The sequence below is a fragment of the Acipenser ruthenus genome, chromosome 13 (assembly GCF_902713425.1).
Source record: "Acipenser ruthenus chromosome 13, fAciRut3.2 maternal haplotype, whole genome shotgun sequence".
In the NCBI taxonomy this organism is placed as follows: domain Eukaryota; kingdom Metazoa; phylum Chordata; class Actinopteri; order Acipenseriformes; family Acipenseridae; genus Acipenser; species Acipenser ruthenus.
Window position 1 is genome coordinate 37,860,086 of NC_081201.1, and position 23,417 is coordinate 37,883,502.

Here is a 23,417-nt window from a genome sequence, read left to right on the forward strand (position 1 = left end):
GAACACAGCGGGGCTCGGGCACAGAAATATTGCGCATGCATGTCCAGCGATCTTTGAAAAACTGCATCTGCACAGGCCAGGAATCATGTGGGGATTAAGAATTCTACGGGGTACAGAACCCCCCCCTTGAGTTTGGGCCCTAGGCACATGCCTAGTTTGCCTATGAGTTAATCCGGCCCTGTGTGTATCCACGTTTAAAGCTTACAGTCCACAATATTAAATCAGAGTCTTCAACATGCAATTATAATCACACTGTTGGAACATTAATGCAGAAATGGGGGTGAAAGGTTGGGTAGGCCTTATAATTGAAGACCAATTAGCTGCAGAGTTAAAACATAAAATCACATCCTGTCAGCTGATCTTGTGCAGGGTGCTGTGAACTGTTCCCTTCTCTCTTTCTTGTAATCTAGCACACTGCCTCCTCCATTAGAACTGAATACATTGAAACACTTTTTCAAATGCAATTTCTCCTCATGGGGTCTTATTTTGGTTAAATACATTCTCTCTTGCACATACTGTAAGACCTCTGGCTTTCTTGATCTGCAGCAAATCACTGCAGTAACTGAGTGTATTTCCGTTACCTCGCAGTTTCTATCTACCCCACAGCCAAGCTGTATTTTCATGAGCAATTCAAATGAAAATGCAAGCTTTATTCTAAATTTTTCTCTGTGATCTGCTTTACTTAAAGTACTTGTAGTAAGTACTGTTATTATTTGTTATAGTATTATTTAATCATGGAACGCACAACATAACTATACACTCTGCCTTTAAACTGACATTTTTATCATACATACTGTTAAAATATACACCAAAGAAACATAAAACAGTATTTTCATTAGCTATTAAGCAATTAAGTGACACAATTAGAAACATATTTTATAGGAGTGTAGAGGTTATGGTGATAGGTGAGAATTTCCACATTAGTCTGCTTCCCCGTCTGGCAGATAAACAACTATGAGTTAAGGCAATGCATTTAAAGAAGTACAGGTGGTATCAGTACATCTGTTGCAGTTTAACAAAAGCTGCAAACAAGCTCACTTAATTGTTAAATAAACAATAATAAAATATTGGCTGGAAATTCATAGACCTCCTAATGAAAAATACAGTTATAAACACACTGTGAGCTTTACATTTAAATTAATTAATGTAAACAAATTAAAAAATTGTATTATCTACATAACCAACTATTATTTTTTTAACCAAGGTGCTGACAATATGTAAGACTTTCAGATTTCAAGTACATTACAGGCAGTCTGGATTAATGGATTAGTCAAAACAATCACTATTTACATAAATGCAGGAGCAGGGACTAATGAGAATAGACACCACGAATGTAGCTTTTACAAGATGCTCAGATATGTGCTGATTTTATGTCCTACACGCTACCTGTTTTTTGGATTTGTATTCACAGGCCCTGACTTTTTTAACCAATATGTAGAAAACTACCACAGTGATTTAATGGCCCTAACACTGAGTGCTGTTTTTTTTTGTTTGTTTGTTGTTTTGTTTTTTTGTTTTTTCAAAATCGGGATGCAATATAATGGGGTCCAGCCATGTAAGAATGAGGCATGCATGTGGGTGCATTGAGGAGCCTACACAATGTCTGCTTTACTCTGTGCAACACATTTTAAATACCATCTGGTATGTGAAGAGTATTTTAGGTTTTCAATGGATTATTGTTACACGATATAATGGGGATACTGATGTTGATGACATTTAAACTAGTACATTCCCATGCAAATGCAGAAATCAAACTTTGATCAACGCCACAAAGTACACAATCAAATGTCACAGTTTGCACTTTTCCACTGGCAATTCATTTTAAGGATATTTTTATAAAACATCTTTGAATATGTTATTACGAATATTAACCAGGAATATAATGTATTACAATAACATTTTAATGACACATTACCAGCGTAAAGCTTCATGTAGTGTTTTAAAGGAATAATAAGAGGAGTATTTAAAAAACAGTGTGCCAGTAAATGCATTGAACCACTATGATATGCTAGTGCTTTATAAATATTACCCGCACTTAGTTAGAACCAACTTAGTTCTATCTTTTCAAAAGCCTGTTATTATTCATTAGAAAGTATTCCAACAGAATAAGCAGCTTTAAAACAAATTACATAATTTTTTTACATTAACCTTTTCAGTAGAAAATAATTTATTTACAGACATGCTTAGAATAAAAATCAGTTTGAATATCAATATAGAAGAGCCACATTTCTCAGTACAACTCTGTCCTTTAATCAATAGAAAATATGAATACTGCTTCAGCTGGGTGATGCGTATACTACTGAAGCCTGGCATATTTTCAATTCAGAATATGAGTTTAATGTAATTAAACCTGAAAGCAATTTACAGATGACAGGTTTAATCACATAACGTTCAATGATTTTTCAATTACATATAAGATGAATTGGAGGCAGGACTGACCTTAAATTGTACCTATGGAGGGACAGAATATATTTGACAACCAGAACAAAAACCTTACTGCTTACAAACCTGCACATCTTGAAGATCTTTATTCATTCAAACTGCTAACTGCCTTCTTGTTGAATCCAATGGAATGTACCATGTAAAATCCACACATTTGTATGGTGCACATAGAAATGAAAACAAGCACATTTTTTAAATATACTATTAGAACATAAGAACATAAGAACATAAGAAAGTTTACAAACGAGAGGAGGCCATTCAGCCCATCTTGCTCGTTTGGTTGTTAGTAGCTTATTGATCCCAGAATCTCATCAAGCAGCTTCTTGAAGGATCCCAGGGTGTCAGCTTCAACAACATTACTGGGGAGTTGGTTCCAGACCCTCACAATTCTCTGTGTAAAAAAGTGCCTCCTATTTTCTGTTACACATGCAAGCTTATGGAAAAGACTACCATGAGAAACCAGAGTGCAAAGAGTTCAAAGTGCAAATTATATAGCTTAGCCTTTCTTAATCAAGCCCTTTTTTTATTATTATTCATCTCTGCTTTTGAGCAAAGCGTACACATTTTTCATATGCTGAACTTAATAAAAGATGCTTAACATTGGCCTACTATTTATTTGCTTATCTAATACTGACTCAGTAGAAACAGGAAATTCAACACAACAATATATGAACGAGTGCAAGTTTCATTTTCTCGCTCTCAGATTTATTATCAAATGTTATCTTCTCAATTGAAATACAGTCCCTTTAAACTCATGAATTATTTGAGCCAAATTGCACGTGCAACATTTATCAAAATGGAGGTCAACAATGCATGGAGCATGGGACAATGACATCATCTTGCTATTGATCAGCTCCTTATGGCCCACCACACCACTGCATGATTTAATACCCCTGTTACTTCCACTCTACTTGATCCCTAGAAACCCATCCAAATCCAAGCAAATCATAAAGAGGAAATGATTATCCTTCAAAGACAAAGTTGCAGGCAAATCCAAGAACTAAATCCACATCCCAGTGGCACTCTTTAGCTTGACAGAATCACAGATATGAACTGCAGCATCTTTCACTAAGTTTTCTAGTCAGTTAAAATGCTCAACAGTTTTCTTTCTGTTCCCTGCACTTCCTTTTTTAATTTTGCTGCAACCAATTAAGACGGCTTCCATGTCAGGCTGTAATTCGTTGGGACTGTTGGCATGCATTTAAGTGACGTAAATCTTTCTTCAGTGACAGGCGCAACAAATCAAAGGCTTCATTTTCAAACGCGAATCCATTAGAAGGTTTGTCCAGGTAATTTATAAGTCCCACTGAAACCCCTTTGCTGTCTTTATGAAGCAGTCGTAGTACAGTGTATACCTACTTTCATTATCGGAATATTCACATTACTGTGAACAGAATGGGGGAATACAACGTGTAGCGGATACAGGTATCAGCACTAAAGGTACTGTAATAATGATTGGAAAACGGGCTAGTCCTTTTGTACATTTAACTCGTAAAGATTCATCTAAAATTGGTCCTAATACTCCACCACATAAATGTGATGAGCTAAAAAATGGTCACTGCTTTTCTCATTTGCCTTAAAAGTAAAAAAACTGTAGTGTTAGTGATAGCAGCATTAGCATTCAAATACCTTGCAAAAGAAAATCACCCTATCATGCCATTAGTACATCACAGCTCACACCTCCTGCGGCTTGTGGGGTACAAGGTCTGCCATAACTCACTCACTTCTTGTACATATAGAGTGGCTCACAGATGAACATGACATATGGGATATGACTGTGCCTTCAGCACAAGCCTGTCGGCTTGGATGACAGGAAGGGACATGGGAAATAAATGTAATGCATCCCTTTATTGCAACATTGCACAGAATAAAACATTATTGAGATAAAAAATCTTAAAAAGGGTCTGTCGATGGCAAAGCAGAAAAGAAATCTGCATGAGCTCTGTAGATCTTCAAAGCTGACACTTGCATTACACATTCTCCTTTTAATTAATTAAGCAATAAGAGCTGTGACTTATTTTTCATGGTAATATTTTTTTCGAACAGTTTACCCTGGCGGGACCAAGATTTGATTTATCACACCATTTCTTACCTGTGAAGTGCTTAGGAAAGATTTTTTTTTAATTGGCCAAGTTTCTGAAGCTTAAAAAAAAATAGCAATTTAATTGTAGCAGGGTGGCTCTTCATTGCCCCCACCACGGCCTGGCCCGCTCTTTGTTTAACTCACAGTGGAAGATTCTTTTCAAGGTTTTTTTTTTATCCCTCCTAAGGCATCCAACTGAACAGACTCCTTGACTCTCACTTTCACAAAACTCAACGGCTTCATCAGCAGAACATGCTGCAGCTTTTCAAAATTCAGACTGGTGAGACTGTGCTGCAACATCTTTTATGTTTAATCTTTTTTAAGAGAATGATAACAAGCACAGCCCTAGAGTAATGTAAACTTTTAGAAGCCCGTAATGTATACCCTGTGGTATTGCTACTTTTACTTCTATCTTACAGTTTTAATGAACCTTTCCCATACTGGAACATGCATACACATTTATTTAAAAAATACTTTTTACTTGATATGGTTTCATACAGCTCTCCTGTGGGCTTGTAATTAGCTTTCATTATCCCTTTGAGAGATACTGTATTGACTAATAAATCTAATGTCACTGTTAAACCAATCTTCATGAGTCTCCACAGTAATTAGTGTTTTCCACTTTTAAACGGATAAAATCATGTTGGGGAAAATGTTTTGCTGTGTTGGGTCTCTAAAGTATTTAAAAGATAATGTCTTTCATTCTTTCTTTTTTTAAAAAAAAAAACATCTAAAATTGGTGTTTGAGGTGAAATGCTGATACATGACATTTAACAACTGTTTAAGATGGAGCTTCAGAACAATCCAACAAGGGCATGCAAAAAAGCACACTAAGGATGCGATGGAGGCAAGACCTTTAATAAATCACAGTTATCATAACTAATCCAACATTTTGCATATGTCAATGTTCTTTTCACACTGAAAATTAATTGACCAAAAAACCCACTGTAATTGATTAATGAAAGGTCATTAATTGGATAATTAGGCTGCATGATACTCAGTAAACAGCTTGATGTGCAAAATGGGTGGCAGGTTTGCTGAGTATTCAACATTTATTGATGAATTGCCTCAACGCACTGAACAAGTGTTTCTCCTCTTTAAACCCAGCAGGCTGTCTGACCTGAGCAGGGACCTTCGGCTGTTTCCCCTCTAAGTCTAAGGCAGCATCAGACTTGTGCAGAAAAACTTATTCAGATGTACTGTACACACAGCTCCCTATGATTCAACACTTTGGGCCACATTTACTAAGCTACTGTTTAAATAACATACCGGTCAATTTTCTTTTCATTGTTAACATCTTGACAACTTTTTACACTTATAAGGTATGTTTCAAAGCTCTTTTCAAAATGTTCGCTCTAGTGCACTTATAGTGTAAGGATTATTGCCCACATTGTCAAACAGGTAACACAGCAATAACGATCCATGATGTGGTACGGAACAGAAAAGCCAGAGCTCTTCCTGTGATGATTTAGAGGACAGATCTCAAACCCCAGTGCACTACAGCGTATATTTTAAAAATAGCTTTGAAACAGACTTTAGAGTTAGAAGTATAGAAAGTTGTCAGGATTTTAACAATGAAAAGAAAAATTACAGGTACGTTATTTAAACAATTGTAGCAACATGTGGGGACGTATAACGCTATATTTTCCGGAACCCCACTACTTACCCCTTAAAATATATACATACTACACATATGTCCAACCCCAACCCCAACCCCAACCTCAACCTCAACCTCAACCTCAACCCCAACCCCAACCCCAACCCCAACCCCAACCCCAACCTCAACCTATTGCTCCTACACGCTCCAAACAAACATGTACTTGTCTCCTTTTATACCATGTGGCCAGGGGTTGATTGGCAAATCAATCAATTACCGCTGCCTACATTCCACACTTTTCTAATTAAATAAAACATTTAAACAATTAAGCTGTGCAAAGGCAACCATCTAGGCCCCAGGCTGTTCCTCTGCACCTGAACCAAGATGGCTGACAGCTACAAAACACACACACACACACACGTGCAGAGCATGCATGCAGATAGATAGATAGATAGATAGATAGATAGATAGATAGATAGATAGATAGATAGATAGATAGATAGACACACACATAAAACTGTTAATAATTAAAATGGGAGAATAAAGAATGTTACTTTGGGGGTTCACAAATGTAATTTCATTTTTTTGGGCCGTATTCCTTTTTTTGAAATGCCCATAACTGTTATTACGTATAATATTAACCAATATATATTGAATGTGCTCTGAATGTACTGTAGGGATATAAATGTACATGACAGGAGAATGTGCAGCAAATATGTATACATTTTATACATTTTATGTAAGCATTTCCTAAAACCTTACAGTATGTTACCTACATTCCCATCCAGCAAACTGAACTTTAAATAATGATACATGTCAAATTCTGAAATTGCAATTAAAAGCTTATGAAAGGGCTTTAGCTCATTGCTTGCCAGAGCCTGTGTGGTAAAGCAGTCTGGCTTGTTGGCAGAATTTTCTAATGCCATCAACCTGAAAATGACTGCATATGTCAAGAACCTGGCTAAGAAATATAATAGTCAGCTTACATTTTGGGATCTGTCTTGTCAACCCCTAGAAGTGAAGTTTATGAAACACAAGAAAAAGAGCACCCCTTCCAAGTGATTAAAAAATAACATCACACACACTGAATCCCACTAAATCAACCTCAAAACTGGGGATGAGACAACACAGCAACGAAAACCAATTTTCTGGTTCCATCACAAAAGGCCATGAGAATAGCAAGAGGCAAGTCATAAAAAAGTGTCCAGCTAAATGAATCCTGTGGATAACCTTGAAAGATGCTGCTCTGTAATGACATCCCTCTGGTATTCTCCATCTGACAACTATGTACTGCAGAGCACATGTACAACACAGTAACCACCTTGCTGTACAATTACTTTCAGACACTGGTTGAGCAAATCCTTTATTCATTCTTTCCAGGGACTGTATTTGTCACTGAGAGATGGCTGATCCAGTGGGGCATAGTACTTTAGGAGGTCCTTCAGCTGTTCCACATTTCTTTCACACGAGATCGAGCAGAAAGGGGATCGAGCCTTAGTGACCACGGCATCGCTGGTATGCACAGACTGGTGTCAGAAAGTTTAACTAACACTTTGTGTGGGAATCACTATGGGGAAATAAAATAGACGTTTTGGTTTCTGCCAGCTTGAAGATATCAATATTAACTGCAGATGCAAACTCAAGCAACATCCTGACCAAAATAACCTCTGTCCTTCAGTCCTGGAACTGTTTTCCTTTTCCTATAACAAGATTAAAACTTACATAATAATTCTGTGATGGCAACTTCTGTCTCCTGAGGACTGAATGTTTGGATGGGATTTATACCCACTGTATCATCAGTAATGATTTATTTAGCATGGTATAATTAGTATTTCATTGATTTGCATTTAATCATCTAGATCAACAACATGGTAATAAAGTCCATAGATATACAAATGGACTGCTTGTGTGTGCCCTCCTTTTGACTGCTATGGTAGTGGTGTGCTCATATGCCTCATACATAGGCTGAATGTGTTTATTAAGACTTACAGTATATTAGTTTCTTGCACTAGAAAATATTAAGCTATAAACACCCAAATACTGTATGTAAAACAATGGTTACTAGGTTTTAGAATACCGTATTCGCTCGAGTAAAAGTCGACCTCCTGTAAAAGTCGAGCCCCCCCATTGTGAGGGCGAGATTCAGGTATAATTTTCTATAAATGGGTAACGGTATATCAAGTAAATACTTATTTATGCCACATAAAATAAATGTTACCAAATAATCCTCCCTGTAATGATCCCTGTAAACAATTACAATCTTTGAACAATTACACTTGAACATTCATTTTTCATTTTACTACATGTTTCTCATGCTTCTACTGTATAGTGACTGTGGTGTATTTTGCCATGCTTTCCTTGCATATTAACAATAATGTATGTGTGCAATTAAACACCGTATCGAATACTGTACCAGCTGCATGGTTACTAATGGTTACCCCTGAGAAAAAAAAAACAGGAAAGATCTGGTTTGAAGTGTAAGAGTGATGATATTAGTACGCCTGGACTTGTGGTGACCAAGGTGACAGTTAAGGATGTTTGTGTCAGAAAGGATCAGCAGAGAATCCTTCAACTTCGAGAGAAAGCTAATGTCACTGTAATTGTTACCTTACCTGTTGTTGTCCATTCTGGTGGGGGGGGGGGGGGGGTTGGTAACAGGGGGGGGGGGGGGGGGGGTTGGTAACTGTGACAGTGTGATGTGTCACATTATCGTGTGTATGATTGAGTTTTGGTGGTGGATTGGAATTGTGGGTGGGGGGGGTTGGTAACTGTGACAGTGTGATGTGTCACATTATCATGTGTATGATTGAGTTTTGGTGGTGGATTGGAATTGATCATTACAATCATGGGAATTGGATTGGAAGTGGTTGTGTTCTTCACATTTGGATTCATGACATATATTATCATACTTTTAATTGTTATTATTAATATGCTAGGTAAGAACAAAACTGCCATCTTACTTTTTTTTCAAATAAAACGTCATTCATTTACATATCAAACACAATTCATTATTACTCCCCTCGAATATTATGTTTATAAAACATAATTTTGCAAACATGCCTCAGATCTCTCTTTCAATTATCAAAAGGTTTGAATAAATCATATTTTTCAACATGTTTTGATACTCAAAGGTTTAAAGTCAGTAAGGGACTGGACATCCCTCATTTTCTTACCTCCACAAAGAGCTCTCCGTGACACTTCCCAGGTTGAAGTCAAACAGCTTTGTAAGGATGAGAATCACCTGCAAAACAGGAAAAGCATCCAACTCTCAATCTCAGTTACAACATATTGCTCCCACAATGACTTTGGGGAAGGCTTGACATTTCTTCAAAGTGGTTTTGGTATTACGGGATGAAATGATAACAGCATTAATGCAAATCACTTTTTGTTAAGAGCCAGCATGCAGCTGGTATAATCCTCTGTAACATTTTATTTTTGAAATATTCTGCTTACTGGCATTATGAAAACCTTTAACCAAGGGACTGTCCACAGCTTTGACAAACACAATTCTTCTTTTTTATTTTTCAGGTGTTGCATTTATAAATGTTTTTTTTTCATTTGGCCATACATTTTAATTAAATGATCAGGTTTGCAAAGAAGCAGATAAATGGTTACTTAGATTTTAACACATCAAACTAACTAATAATATTTATTGCATGCTCGTTGTTTTATCATATCAGGTTAGATATAAATATTGTACAGTAAATATAACAAACTCTGCACTTGAGAGATCTGGAAACTGGGCCAGTTGAATTCCTTAGGGAGGAAGAAGACCAAAAATCTAATTCTGCCTGCAGCTGGATAAAAGTACAGGAAGCAGCAAAAAATGTACTCAGTGGCTGTGGATTCATAAGGATTTGAAATTAATTTAATCTTGTGGCATTTTGATGGATAATGCCATTTACATGTATCTAAGACATACCGGTATCTAGCATTGATGGTATATGAAGTATTTAAGGGATATATAGACATATTAGGTGTCTTTTTGCTTCTAACATACTGTAGAAGAATGCTATGAGTTATGTACAGTATATAGGGGTTGAAAAACTATATGAAGAACAAAGGTGTCTGATGATGAAGCAGTGTTGCGATTACTTATTTCAAGTGCAATCATTATCATAACATGAACAGAACTCCAATCCGCACTCCTACCGGCCGCCGCACTGTTTGGCCTTTTTTTCTCATTATGAATTTCAACCCTTCACAAGTGCAGCGTCAGTATCCTCAGGGTTATCGTTCTAAGGTCAGATCCCTGAGTATAAAGATTGACTGAGCTGACCCCATAGGCTGACGCTCCACCGTTTCCATGCTCGGATATACTCTGCATCACAGCTGGTGGACACGCTGACTCCCACACTCATATCCTCTGATGCCATGTCCTGTAACTATGCACAACTCACACGGTTTCTCATTAGAGTAGCATTGTGCTCCTGATTCAGCACTTCCTATTGCACTTAGGCTGTTGCCTCTCATTATGCAACACAGCTATCTTTAGACTGCAAGAGAGGAGATTTCTTCTTCTTCTTCTCCTCCTCCTAACTTACTTAAAATGTTTGACAGCTGAGTTTCATCTTGTAGGAACAGCTGTGCCTTGGCAACATTTGTACCACTGCAGTTTGGTTATGAAACACATTGTCTTATCTGTGAACATCTGCATAATAAAATATAATAGATCTAAGGTCATGCTTCACTGCAGAGATATCCCCCTGTACACTTTGGTGCAGTCATCTTTAGAAGTCATTTGTGCCCAGAGAGGGCTTAACCTTAGATTTCCACAGAGGCCAATGAATTTTAATGACCAAGCAAGAAGCAACGGCAGTCACCAGCTGTAAGTGAACACCCAGCTGCTCACACATCACCTCTCCCAGCCAGTACCGCTACTGGGCAAGATGTGTTTGAAGAGCATTGCAGTGGGGAGGAAGGAACCAGCCATTAATACTGATTCTATGAAAGTCACAGTGAAACACAGGGCTGCTGCTTCCATTCATCAGCTGAAGGACAGTGTGCATATGAGCCTTCTGGCTGCCGCATATGGAGACTAATGTAGGTGGCCAGCACCTAACTGTGATGTCAGATGGCTCCCCACTGGAAGGTACATATGTTAATTTATTAAGTATGCCAATTAAGCTTGTGCATTTGCTAAACTGTAAATACTGCTTCCCAAGAGACACTTTCTGGCAAAAAGAATGATAGTATTAAAAAATTAACTGCAGGTGGCACTTCATATAAAGGTGTGCTGATCAGATTTCGTAGATGAGGTGGCTGACACGTGTCCACCACTGGCTTTTTATTTGGCAGGTGGGTTCATAATGTAGTGCATTTATGTCTTTCTGGATCATTTGTGATTTGACAGCAAATTCTCATAAAAGGGCTTTATTTTAATTATTGTCACATTAAATTAATTCTCAAAATGGCAGACAGGTTGAAATAATGGATCCTATGACAGACCCCCACTCCCATCAACAGTCATACAGACCCCTTGGAATCTATAATGGCCTCAGAATGACAAAATGTATGCCTTATTATACAATGTTTAAGACAAGAAGATAGTAAGTCTGTCAAAAGGAAGGATCCATTTGATTAACTAGAGAGTTTAGTTTTCACTGTAATTTAGCTGTATAAAAAATACACCATGACTACACGAAAACCTACAGTTAGAACTGAATCCAGCAGAGCAAGAATATGTCTCAAGGTACAAACGTGTATGGTATATATTTTAAAATTTAAATGTATTTGTCCATCTATGTCTGGAAGTTTGCTTCAACAGCACTTTAGAGCAGGACAATTCATCAGAATATGAAGAGGCATTTTTCTTGTGCTGATGGATTAAATTGTATTGCTGTGATCTCAAATTACTGTTGAAAAAAATACACACATCTTACATAACACAATAAAATAAAAAGGTCCTTATATACCCTAGAAATAAAACTAGAAGTCAATTTTTGCAGAAGAACTTTGCCCCTTCAATTTGCTGAATGCTGAAAGAGTTTTGTCAGGTTGTTGCTGAGGGTGAGACAATAAAGCTGAACTGCTGAAATGCTCTTATCTTGTTTCCTTCTGCCTTTGTTCTCACGCCACTGAATCAAAGGGATCTGATTCTGATCACTCACACTTGTGATTAAAGACGATTTGCTGTGAAGAGCATGCAATGGCAGGGAAAGAAAATACAGCAGTGTCAAAACCAGAGGCAGTTCTTTTGTAAGATGATGTAATGTTAGGAGAGAAACTTTCTAACAGAACTACTTTTGAAAGATGTGTAAAGCTAGGGGTTTAACACCTTTACACGTGAAACAGCACTCTTTCTATTGCTGCACTGGTGGGTATCTGGTTACCCTACATTAACCTACACTGTAGGGACCCTGCAGCCTTTTGAATGATAATTCCTGGAGGACTTATGGTACGCTTACTATATATTTGAAATGTAAAAACTCCCTCTCAGTGGAAAATTCCAGAGGCACAGAGTCCACTGGGAAAGAACTGCAGAGAAAAATTGCATTTACACTAAGCAGTTTTTGGATGAGGGCTGAAAATGTTGTAGCCAGACTGTGAAAATAAAAAGCAAAGACAAATATAATGATAATTTTTATCGCACCTACTGCGATGAAAATTATCATTATATCATTTAATCAATTGAACGACTCGCTCAGTTAGCTGTCCATATCAAATGTCTGAGCATACAGAGTGCAGTGCCACAGTCACAGGCTAAAAAACAAATCACAGCATTGTCAATAACTCCTAAAGTCTGAAAAGGAAAACAATTCTGGTCCGGATCATTACATCTTTCACACTGCAGTGCTGAATTCCATTTTATCATTTCGCAGTATGCTAACTAGTTTTCCAGTGATTTGGCATGGAATGCTGCTACATATACCAGGGTTTTGAAGGTGTGTAAATGTGTCTGTCACCTCATTACATTCTCAAGCTGTGGGCATTTTAATGTAATTAATTTAATAACAACAGCCCATCGGGGCAGTGTGGTTTTATGGTTTGAGCCAAGATGTTAGATATTAGTGGTCTTGTGTTCAAATCTCAACTACACGTTGATTATTTCTTTACCTTCTTTTACTTCAGTACCACCAAGTAGTAATGGATAGTGAAGCAGACTCTCAGTAGAAATGAGATTTGTTGGGTAAATAAATACATAATCAAATGAACACACACAGAACAATTGGTCATCCATTTGGGCATTCTTAGGCTTTAACTTCAGCACTGTGGCTTTTGAAATTTATAAAGGCTTGGTTTTATCACTATGTTAGTCCTTACATCTTTCAACACAATAACAGCCCTGGAAATAACTACTCACAACCGATATAACCGCCTGCAGTCCAAAATGTTCAAAGTACATTTCCAGTAGTCATTTGAAATACACCAACAAAACAGCCATGTTGTGCAAAGAGGATTATAGCAAGAGGGATTCACAATTGACAGATGCCTAACTAGCCCACCATTTCATTTATTGAGTTATTGAGAATGGATCACATTACAGCCGTCAGATCCATAAAAGTCAAGAAAACATGGCCTCTTCATTGCGATGGGTCCCAAGGTCCCAATAAGGAATGGCTGGTTAAGGCCTATCATGTTTAGCATGAGATGACCAGGCTCATTTTAAGAATAGTGATATAGAGATGACTAAACCACAGATTCGATCCCAGGATTTATCACATGACCAATCAATTTGTTTGGAGGTTCAAGCAGACATTATAACTTTATAAGCAGGCTGCCTTAACTAATCTTCTTGTGTGGAGCCTTCCCTCAATTAAAAAAAAATGTAGCACACCAATGTCCTTTGACAATAAGGACAAACAGGCTGGGAGTCTTCCTCAGATACTTTTTTTGTATTTTTAAAAAGGGTTGGGTACACAACCAACCAGCACTAAACTTGAACCCATTGGTTGGCTCTGGAACCCCTCGAAACAGATTAAATTGATTATTTATTTATTTTCTGGGGGGTGGCTCAGTCATGTTGAATTTTTCCACATCAGAAATAATATTCTTTTTGCAAGCTGTGGTGTTACACATTAAAGCCATCCTATTACTCTGTCTTGTTTGCCTGTTCTTGCTTACTGCATTCACTGCAATGCTGTTTCTTTTTCTCCCTGATGTGTCTTTCACGTTAGCTGTCTTTGTTAGCACTTTACATTTTAAAACAGCCCTTGCAGGCTGCAGGGATAATTTGTCAGACCCGATTTAGCAAATTGATCTGCAGACACTAAAGCCAAAGTAAATCTCGACATATCAAGGAAAACGGTGTATAAATGTGTTTGATCATAAAAAGAATGTGCTAAAACCTTTATTGTAGCTTGGAAAATTCAGTTAAATGGAATTAAATCCCCTTGTGTATTGAGGGGATGTATTTTATTAGTAAAAAGATGTAGACATATTAAAAGGACAAGTCCGATCCACATTGTAATTAATTTCCACCCTTGACAATCCTGCCTTCTCAGCACTGGAATTAAGATACCTCATCAATAGCACTGTCCACATATTTACACAGTAATTAATAATGGGCTGATAGATGAACTTGGAACTTTAAAAGCACTTGTTTAACAGAGAAATGATTGCCAGGACTTAATATTTTTTTTTTGGCACAACTACTAACATTTAATGTCTCTCTTCCAATATCCAGTTGGCCAAAATTTAACTGAAGCTGAATCAAAAGCATTCATTTTTAAAACTGTAATTAACTATGCTTCATCATACAGCTTGGTTCTGGGAAATCTTTAAAGAATACAGTAGCTTCAAATTATAATAAAAGCATTTTTTACTGTCCCATAACTCAGACCTGAATTCAAGAGCCCATCTTCTGTACCGGTTGCCTGCTATAGATTTGGCAAAATGTCCCATTCTGAAAGATGGAGGTGATTCTCAGCCCTTAGTCACAGCTCCACCCATAATAGCAGGTGTTTTATTTCAATTTTTGATGTTTTCAAGTTATGGATGAATTCCTGTATATTGCCACTCATGTACATAATGACAACTTAACAAACTCTTAAAAAAAACTTCAATTAGAAAATGACTGACCTGTGACAAGTATGGGGTTGGCTAGGTGTTGATTGACAAGCTCCTGCCCTGCGGTTCTGCCCTGTTTACTGCAGCAGACCAGGCTAGCTGACCTGCATCTGATTGCGAAGGTATTGCAGGTTTGCAGGGTCTATTCAAATCAAAACGGCAGTGGATCTAAATACCATTGTCTTAAATAATTTAAACATGGTCCTCCCTGGTGTTTTAAATAAAAATTCATGATGATGGCTTATAAAACCTTTGCATGCATTGGGTCCTGTTCTTCCTTGGATTTACTGCACATAAGGAAGACAGATTTTGAAATAGTTTTTACATTAAGTGTCTCTAATTGACTTAATGTGTACATTTGTTTTGCAATAACCCTGATCCTCACCCTAATCCCACTAACCCTAACGCTAACCCTAGCCCATATTTAATGTGGCTTGTGTAAATAATATCTTCATGAGCAATGCAGGTCTGGGATTTTCAACTGGTAACTGGAGCAGTAGTATGTTAAATGTTTTTCTTGGTGGTAATGGTGCATATTAGTATCTTGTATTTGGCTTCAGCTTGGATTTGAACTAGAATATTATAGTCATACCTGGCCAAGCCACTTCCTTCTAGGTTACAATCCAGAATAACCAGAAACATATCCATCAACACAACACATTTAATACATCTCAACTCACGGGCATATCTGAAGAAAAGCACTGCCTGATTCCCACAGCAGATTGAGTTTATTATATGCAAGCCTCTACCTACAGCTTTTTAAAATACTGAACAGAAACAGCTTATTTTTCCTCCTTTCCATTGGACAACTATAAACAGCTATTATTTCTAAATGTACTGTTGCAGCATTTTTAAACAAGGAAGAGTGCTGAAGGGCAGTCACGGTTCAGCTGTACACAAAGGAGAGCTGCAGTATAATCCATAGCAACTAGTACTCTTGCAAAGGCGTCCAATATATTGATTTACCTTTTACTGACACTTATTGCTGTGACTGACACAGTATTTAGCCATGAGTGCTCATGCTTTCATGTGAAGAGAACTTTATAGTGATTTCCTTTTATTGATTTCCTGGTAAGCACTTGATTAAATTGTACTTTCTTTGTTGACTATCTGTATAATATTGAAATGCCTCAAAAAACCTAACTATATATTTCCATACAGTATATATTCTCTACAAAACGTGGCTTGATTTCAAACTCTGTGTGTACAAAGTGTGTGAAATCTCCTTGTCTAGTTGTAGCAGAATCCTATAATATCCAGGCCTTCAACTATATTTGAAAGAGCACATAAAGTACTACTGTAAGGCAACAATAAGCAATCTTCCAGCGCCCAGAAGAATGAATAAACCACATTTTTTCAGAACACAGGGTTTGCCTCCCAAAACAGATTTCTATGACTTTTCTCCTGCAAAGCAGAGCCTGCAGTAAGCTTATGACAGCAACGTAGAATAAAACCGATGCCAAGTGCAATATTACTGAAAAGAAATGCTAACTTTATACAGTACTTAAAAAACATGATCAGGACCTCTCTATATTATTATCTATTTTGAAACACTCTTGTCAATGAGTATAAACCTCACGTTTCCCTTAAAAATACCAGTAGTAACCAACGCTCTATGTATACCATACATATAGTATACTACTTTATATACTGTAGTACTGGTGCTCAGAGTTGTAACGAGTCACCAAAATTGGGATTCGAGTCGAGTCAAGTCATTGGGGAGTAAAGACTCGAGTCAAGTCCAGTCACTAAACTGCTCGAGTCGAGTCAAGTCTTTGACATGCCAAGCTCGAGTCCAGTCACTAAACGGCTCGAGTCGAATCGAGTCTTTGACATGCCAAGCTCGAGTCCAGTCACTAAACTGCTCGAGTCGAGTCGAGTCTTTGACATGCCAAGCTCGAGTCAAGTCGAGTCGAGTCTTTGACATGCCAAGCTCTAGTCGAGTCGAGTCGAGTCTTTGACATGCCAAGCTTGAGTCCAGTCACTAAACTGCTTGAGTCGAGTCTTTGACCCCTTTCTCTGTGCTCAATTGGGCTGGATGTTTAGTTATGAATTATACCACAAAACAAAGAACATATCTAAATATTTTCTCATTTGTCAACACTGACACTCCCCTATAGTATTGTTTCAGATACATTAACCAAATGAAAGGAAATTTGGTGGCATTTAATTTCATGTTGAGATATTACTTCAAGGTTTTAACACATAGGAGACACATAGAAAAATAAAGAAACTGAGGCAAAATTTTATATAATTCAGTTTGATATAATTCACAGGTAACATAGAATCTGTACAACATATCTCTCCTCTTAGTGTAAGCTGAGCTATGGAGTGCCTTTTTCCATTAAATGTCAACTAGACATTTTTAAGTAACAGATACTGTTTCACAAAAGCACAAAACAAAACAAAAAGGTGTCTGTTGGGAGTCCTAATGGCATAACAAAACATAATAATGTACCAAAAAAAGTACAAAAACAAATTCATCTTTTATACTTTCTCTCCAGTCACGTCTTATACATTAATATACATAAAACTTTAAGTTAAGGTTTTATTTATATGTATGTTAAAGTATAAGCCGTGACCAGAAAAAAAAACTAAAACAAACAAACCAAAAAAATGTTTTAAGCCTTAGACTTCAAACATAAACCTCTAGTTTCACAGACCCTGATTAGCACTGACCTTGGACTACCTAATATCAGTTTAGGTAAACTTTCAAATGTTTGTAGTTTTTTATTAGTTTGCATTAGCTTAACAAATGTGTACTGTAAACAATGTTTTATTCAGAATTGGATTTAAAGGGAAATTTAAAAATAGCTACAAAGCACCAACTCCCTTAAGAGATATGGGGCCTAGTTTACTAAAGGTTCTTATGTGATAACACGCGTGTTATCCAAGGATAAGGCGTGTGCTAGATAATCCTGTGTTTATCAACCGCAATAAAGCGCGACTTAGAGCATAAAACGTGAGTTAGCACGCAGGCCTTAAAAATATCACGATGGGTGCAATATGAGAGCAATAGGAACCGTATTGAATAGCTTAGCATAGGGCTAATTATATAAAAAAGAATAGACTGTGCAGTCAGAGGAGCCCAAGCTGCCAAATCCACAATGGAGACTAATTAGAAGAATTACACCAATTAGTGAGCCAGAGTTGTTTTTGTTATTCATACTAATATAAATTAAATATAATTCGTCTTATATGATGTTGAGAAAGTAATTTCCCACACTTGCATTTTGTATGAATGTTTGAATCGCAACACAAAAGATGAAAACCTTGTTTTACTTTTAACTGAGGTATTGATCCAATCATATAACATAATGGACCTAAAATACAGTATGTCCATTTTTTAGATAATTTAAATATCAACCTTTCTGAAACAAAAAAAACAACAACACCACAGTAGCACTTTAAATTATAGGGCATGACTATCTGGATAATTATATTGTAATAACTTAGTAATTAAAACTGGTTACTGCACTTACACAGTAACTACTGTGAAATTGCACAGAGATAGTCGTATTGATGGATGTAATTACATGGGAACAGCATGTTGTTTTTTTTAGCAATTGTCTCTGATCTTCTCAGGCAAAGCTTGCATAATGTGAAGTGGGTTCCTCCATTCTAGCATAGATACTAGTCACATGCATGATGTTGAAAAGCAGGTGAATTTCCTACATCACAACGATCAGGCACAAACTGAGTAGAGAATAAACTAGACAATCTAGACAGCAACCAGGCAGGAGGCAAACCTAATCACTGAACATGTACCAATCCAGTTTAAGATCAAGGCTGATGAGTAAAATATAAACACAGGATTTTGAAAATAAGAAGGCACGGTATGACCGGATGCAGCTTTGCAAAATTATTTTCGCCTGCAAGGTAATTGGCACTTATTAAACTGTAATTGCATGTTTTCTACAATTATTCCCTGAATCCTCCCTCCAGTGAAAAGCTCTCACATTGCTGTCTCTCATGCCTGATTGGCAGCAGTACACAAGTCAGCAGGCTTCCTAAAAATCCCATCTGCTCTAGAGAGTCCAGCCAAGTTTCATCCTTCACAGTTAGATTACTATCTGGTTGATTTCTTCCAATCCCTTTCCTTACAGGTGGTAGGTATTTCAGTCTAAAACCAGCTGGTGCCACTCTATTAAAAGTTATGCCTCCAAACGTACTTCTATTTAGAACTGTGAAAGTTTCAGGTTGTTTTGTGAAAATGTACTTTAGTTATTGTGTTAATATCGCCGGTGGTAACGTACACAGACAGATGACATGATGATGACCATATGGACATGTATTGGTTTCAGGGGCCATAAAGTGCGGTCTTGTACATTATCCTAATACCTAAAGGGGTTTTGGTAAAGCAAAAGCAATCCTAGCCTGGGTTTCTGGCATGTCCGAAGAAAAAAAAAATCAAATTAATTCAACAGGCAAACTGGTTTTACACTCTGATTAGATTACTTTGCAAATTGCACAGTAATTACAGTCCTCTCTCACTGATTCATCTGTTCATCCAGACCTGGCCTGTCTATGTTGTTTACATCTTTGGCAGAACATGACTTGGCACAGGCTCCAAAATGGGTTTTGAAGCTTCAATAGAGATACTTTAAGATGGGATCAGCAAAAATCAAATTGAAAGACCTTTATATTTGTATTGATTAGAGGTCAACATTTGTTGTGATTAAACACGATTCCTTCCCGGAGGCAAAGCTGTCCAGCCATTACACCACTGCTGGTCTTTGCTTGGTGGCTGCCAGGTTACTGTCAGCAATCTATCACATCAGCAAACAGAATTATAAAGTGAGCTATATTTGATGAAGTTGCATTCAATGGCACCACAAAAAAAAGCAATGCCCCTGGCAGCCTTCCTTTTGAGGCAGAGAAACACCTACATTGTACAGGTTATTTTCATATCTCCCATCATCCTTCAAGCTGTGGTACACTGTATGGAAATGTATTGTAACATAACACAGAAGGGCACTGTGTGAGATGTACTTCAAAATAAAAAAAAGGAGAAGGCTACACTGAAGGAGGCTGGGTTACATTACACTTAATTCCAATGTTTTAAAAAAAAATTCTCATCCTTATACCTTATTAGTTCATTACCTTATTAAAGCAATAACATGTGCAGATTATAAAGAAATCATAAGAGGCCAATGATTAAAGTTGAGTTGGGTAGGTCCTTATATATGTGCTTGTTTGTGCGCTTGTGAAGTCATGTGGCTAGAGCGCAGTGAAACATGTTGCTGTATTTTATACATTAGATTATTTCGCTACATTTTCTAAATACGTTCATAATGTATTTATAATCTTCAAATGTTATTGATTATATCGCCCTAATAAAGCTTAAGGATGACAAGTCTGGCAGAATGTTGTGTTTTGAAACATTAGACATAAGTGTAACATAAGCGGAGGCTGAATCGGTATTCACAGCCCTTTTGGTAAGCATCCCAGTGTGTGTTCAGATGGAGAGTGACACCCTAAACAACCCATTAAAAGAAAACAAATCTCAGAGATTCAGCCTGGCAAGAGCCACTGCCCTGGTTCCCAATCACAAAAGATACAAATAGAATTCATTGATTCACAAGCATAATAAAGCATTACGCATTTGTCTAAAATGTGTTTACTCCTGAATGTAGCTTGTAGTTACCTTATTATAATAGAAATTATAAAGCTCTGGTAAATGGTTTCACTGTCCAAATACTTTAAAAGTTAGTTTGTATTTTCTTCCATTCTAATGATAATCAGCCCTTTATGGAGAGGAAGTTTTAAAGTCTGTTAATCGTAAACAGTATTTCTTGGATTCCTGAATGTGCATTCGTATGGAGCTAATTTAATTCAGAAGCCTTTTCACTAAGCCGAGGCAACTAGAACCAGACATTCCCTTGCAGGTGTATGCATCCATGCCAACTTGGATACAGACAGGCAAGCAAATGAGATTTACTGAGCCCATCTTTACTGATGTGTTAATAAGCATGAGTCTCTATGCAACAATGCAATGTTCTGAGCCAGGATTCACACCAACTAAACTGAGTGCCTTTGGAGTTCTTCCTCTTTTTATTCCAAGTTTTAATTGCACAGTGCCCAAGTGCCGAAGCACTAAATAATAAATAGCCATATGAGAAGTGATTCAATAATGTGTTTAGACATGGTCCTCAGATACGTGCATGGCTGTGCCAAAGTGCTGCTTATTGGGTTCAGATTCGGGACTGTGAAATCTGTTTTTCATTTAGATTCTGGTAACTGGAAAAAAATTGCATATAACTACAGTATGTGTGGAAATTTATATATATATATATATATATATATATATATATATATATATATATATATATATATATATGTAATAAAAGCAATACCTATTCAGACAGTAATACATTGACATATTATCCAACCTGATTTTTGCTAGCTTTTCATTTACTATATCTCTAGCCATCCTTTGCTGTAATAACTCACTCATGTCACACACCTACAAAAACCACACTTGCTTTAAAAGCCCTGCCTCTACCTTCCCATCAGGTCTTTGTTTAAGGCATTATAGCTTTTACAGCTGATCACAGCAGAGAGGTGGTTATGAAATGGATGCTACCATTAGCACAGCAGCCTCCCCTAAAACTTCCAGTAACAACTATCTCTCCCAGAATACAATATTTTCAGTTACTAGGAAACTGTGCACAATAAAAGCCCGCCCAATGAAACATCCAACTCTGGCTAGCCCTGTTGTATTTGCAGCCAATCACAGTAAGAATAAGAAATTCGAAGCTACAGAGGTTGAAGCGTAAACACCCCAGTCCAGCTACAAATCCAACTGGAACCATCGTCTGAGGCAACTGCTAAAAAAAGATGCTTATCACATTAAATTAATTTTTAGAACTTATTATTCCATTTCCTATTGTATTTATCTTTATATTTAGCTTTATATCAAAGTTTTAACATGTTCACTGAGTTTAAGAAAGTAATGTTAAAATAGAAGTTATGTTTCTGTGCTTATCTTGTCACTGATTTTTTTTTTAAGTTTTTGTACAGTAGTTCAAAGTAACATTGCAGTTCAAATGGAAGGCTCTTTTTTAATGCCTACCCCATTACCATTAAAGATTGACAGTATTTATCGAGATTACTCATGACTTCAAGGTATAAGGAGAGAGGCGTGCACATGATTAAAGGGGGCAGGTTAAAGCCTTGCTGATTTATTTTTTTATTTTTATTTTATTTATTTATTTCTTAGCAGACGCCCTTATCCAGGGTGACTTACAATTGTTAGAAAATATCACAGTACAAAGTATAGCATTATAAAATATCACATTACAAGTTAACACATTATAACATATCACATTACAGTATATCATAATACAAATAAGAGTAGTTATTCAAGAGCAAAATAAAGCATATATCATATGGACTCTGCAGTGTTCCACAATATAATGCTTAGCAGTTCGATTGATAGACGCAGTTTTTTCACTCACTTACTAAAATGTATTTGTTTTATTATTATTATTATTATTATTATTATTATTATTATTATTATTATTATTATTATTAATGTATAAATCTGATGGTGAAAAGCAGAGTGCTTTATTATTCTTGGTTTGAATGTATTTTGTGTTGATTTAAAATACAATATTTTGTTATTGTTTGGCAGCATGGACGGTGAAGCCTCATCCACACAAAACTTGTGCAGCAGGTGACCATCTCCAGAATTTCATGAATTGATTAATTGCTGCTAATCGTCACCAGTATAAAAAGCCTGCAGCTCTCCCTGTTGAAGGAGTTTTGGAGCGAGAGCAAGACAGAGAACGAGTTTGAAACCGAAAGTATAAAGAAACTATAGGGTCAGTGAAGGCGATTGCCCAGCCTGACTGAGGGAGTATTTTATTTTCAGTGTCCGAGATCTGTTTTGTTTAAATATTTATTTTCGCTCTGTGAGCAGTGCTTTTTTTGTTACAACAGCCTACACAGTGCGCTTTTGCTTGTAGTGTTGTCTGTCTCTGGCCTGACGTCACCACCCTCAGCCATCCTGTCACACCCCTGAAAATACTCATTGTTAAAATAAGAGGGTAAGTTACTCCCAGAACCAAACTGACTTCACGACAGCACACAAACTGGCTGTTAATGAAAATGACGACCAGATTTCAAAATGTTACTGATGAAAACAGAGACGTGTTTGTTGAAAATCAGGGGCATGCTGCCACATGAGTGAATGACAAGTGAAGGGAAATGGCCATATGTGCTACTTTTTCAAGCTATTGTAAATGCCTCAACTAATTATAACAAATAAAGTACACCAAAGTG

General features: G+C 36.9%; 1 protein-coding gene across 2 annotated transcripts in view; it reads right to left on the bottom strand.

The window, feature by feature from the left end:
• LOC117418562 (VPS10 domain-containing receptor SorCS1-like) overlaps positions 1 to 23,417 on the bottom strand; it is a 113,102-nt gene that overhangs the window by 57,230 nt on the left and 32,455 nt on the right. For both annotated transcript variants that reach the window (XR_009306797.1, XM_058985280.1), the window contains exon 2: positions 9,296 to 9,363. Coding sequence is in view for 1 of the 2 variants with exons in the window: in XM_058985280.1 (XP_058841263.1) it covers positions 9,296 to 9,363 (68 nt within the window). In the remaining variant the exon portion in view is untranslated. The remainder of the gene's footprint in view (positions 1 to 9,295; positions 9,364 to 23,417) is intronic.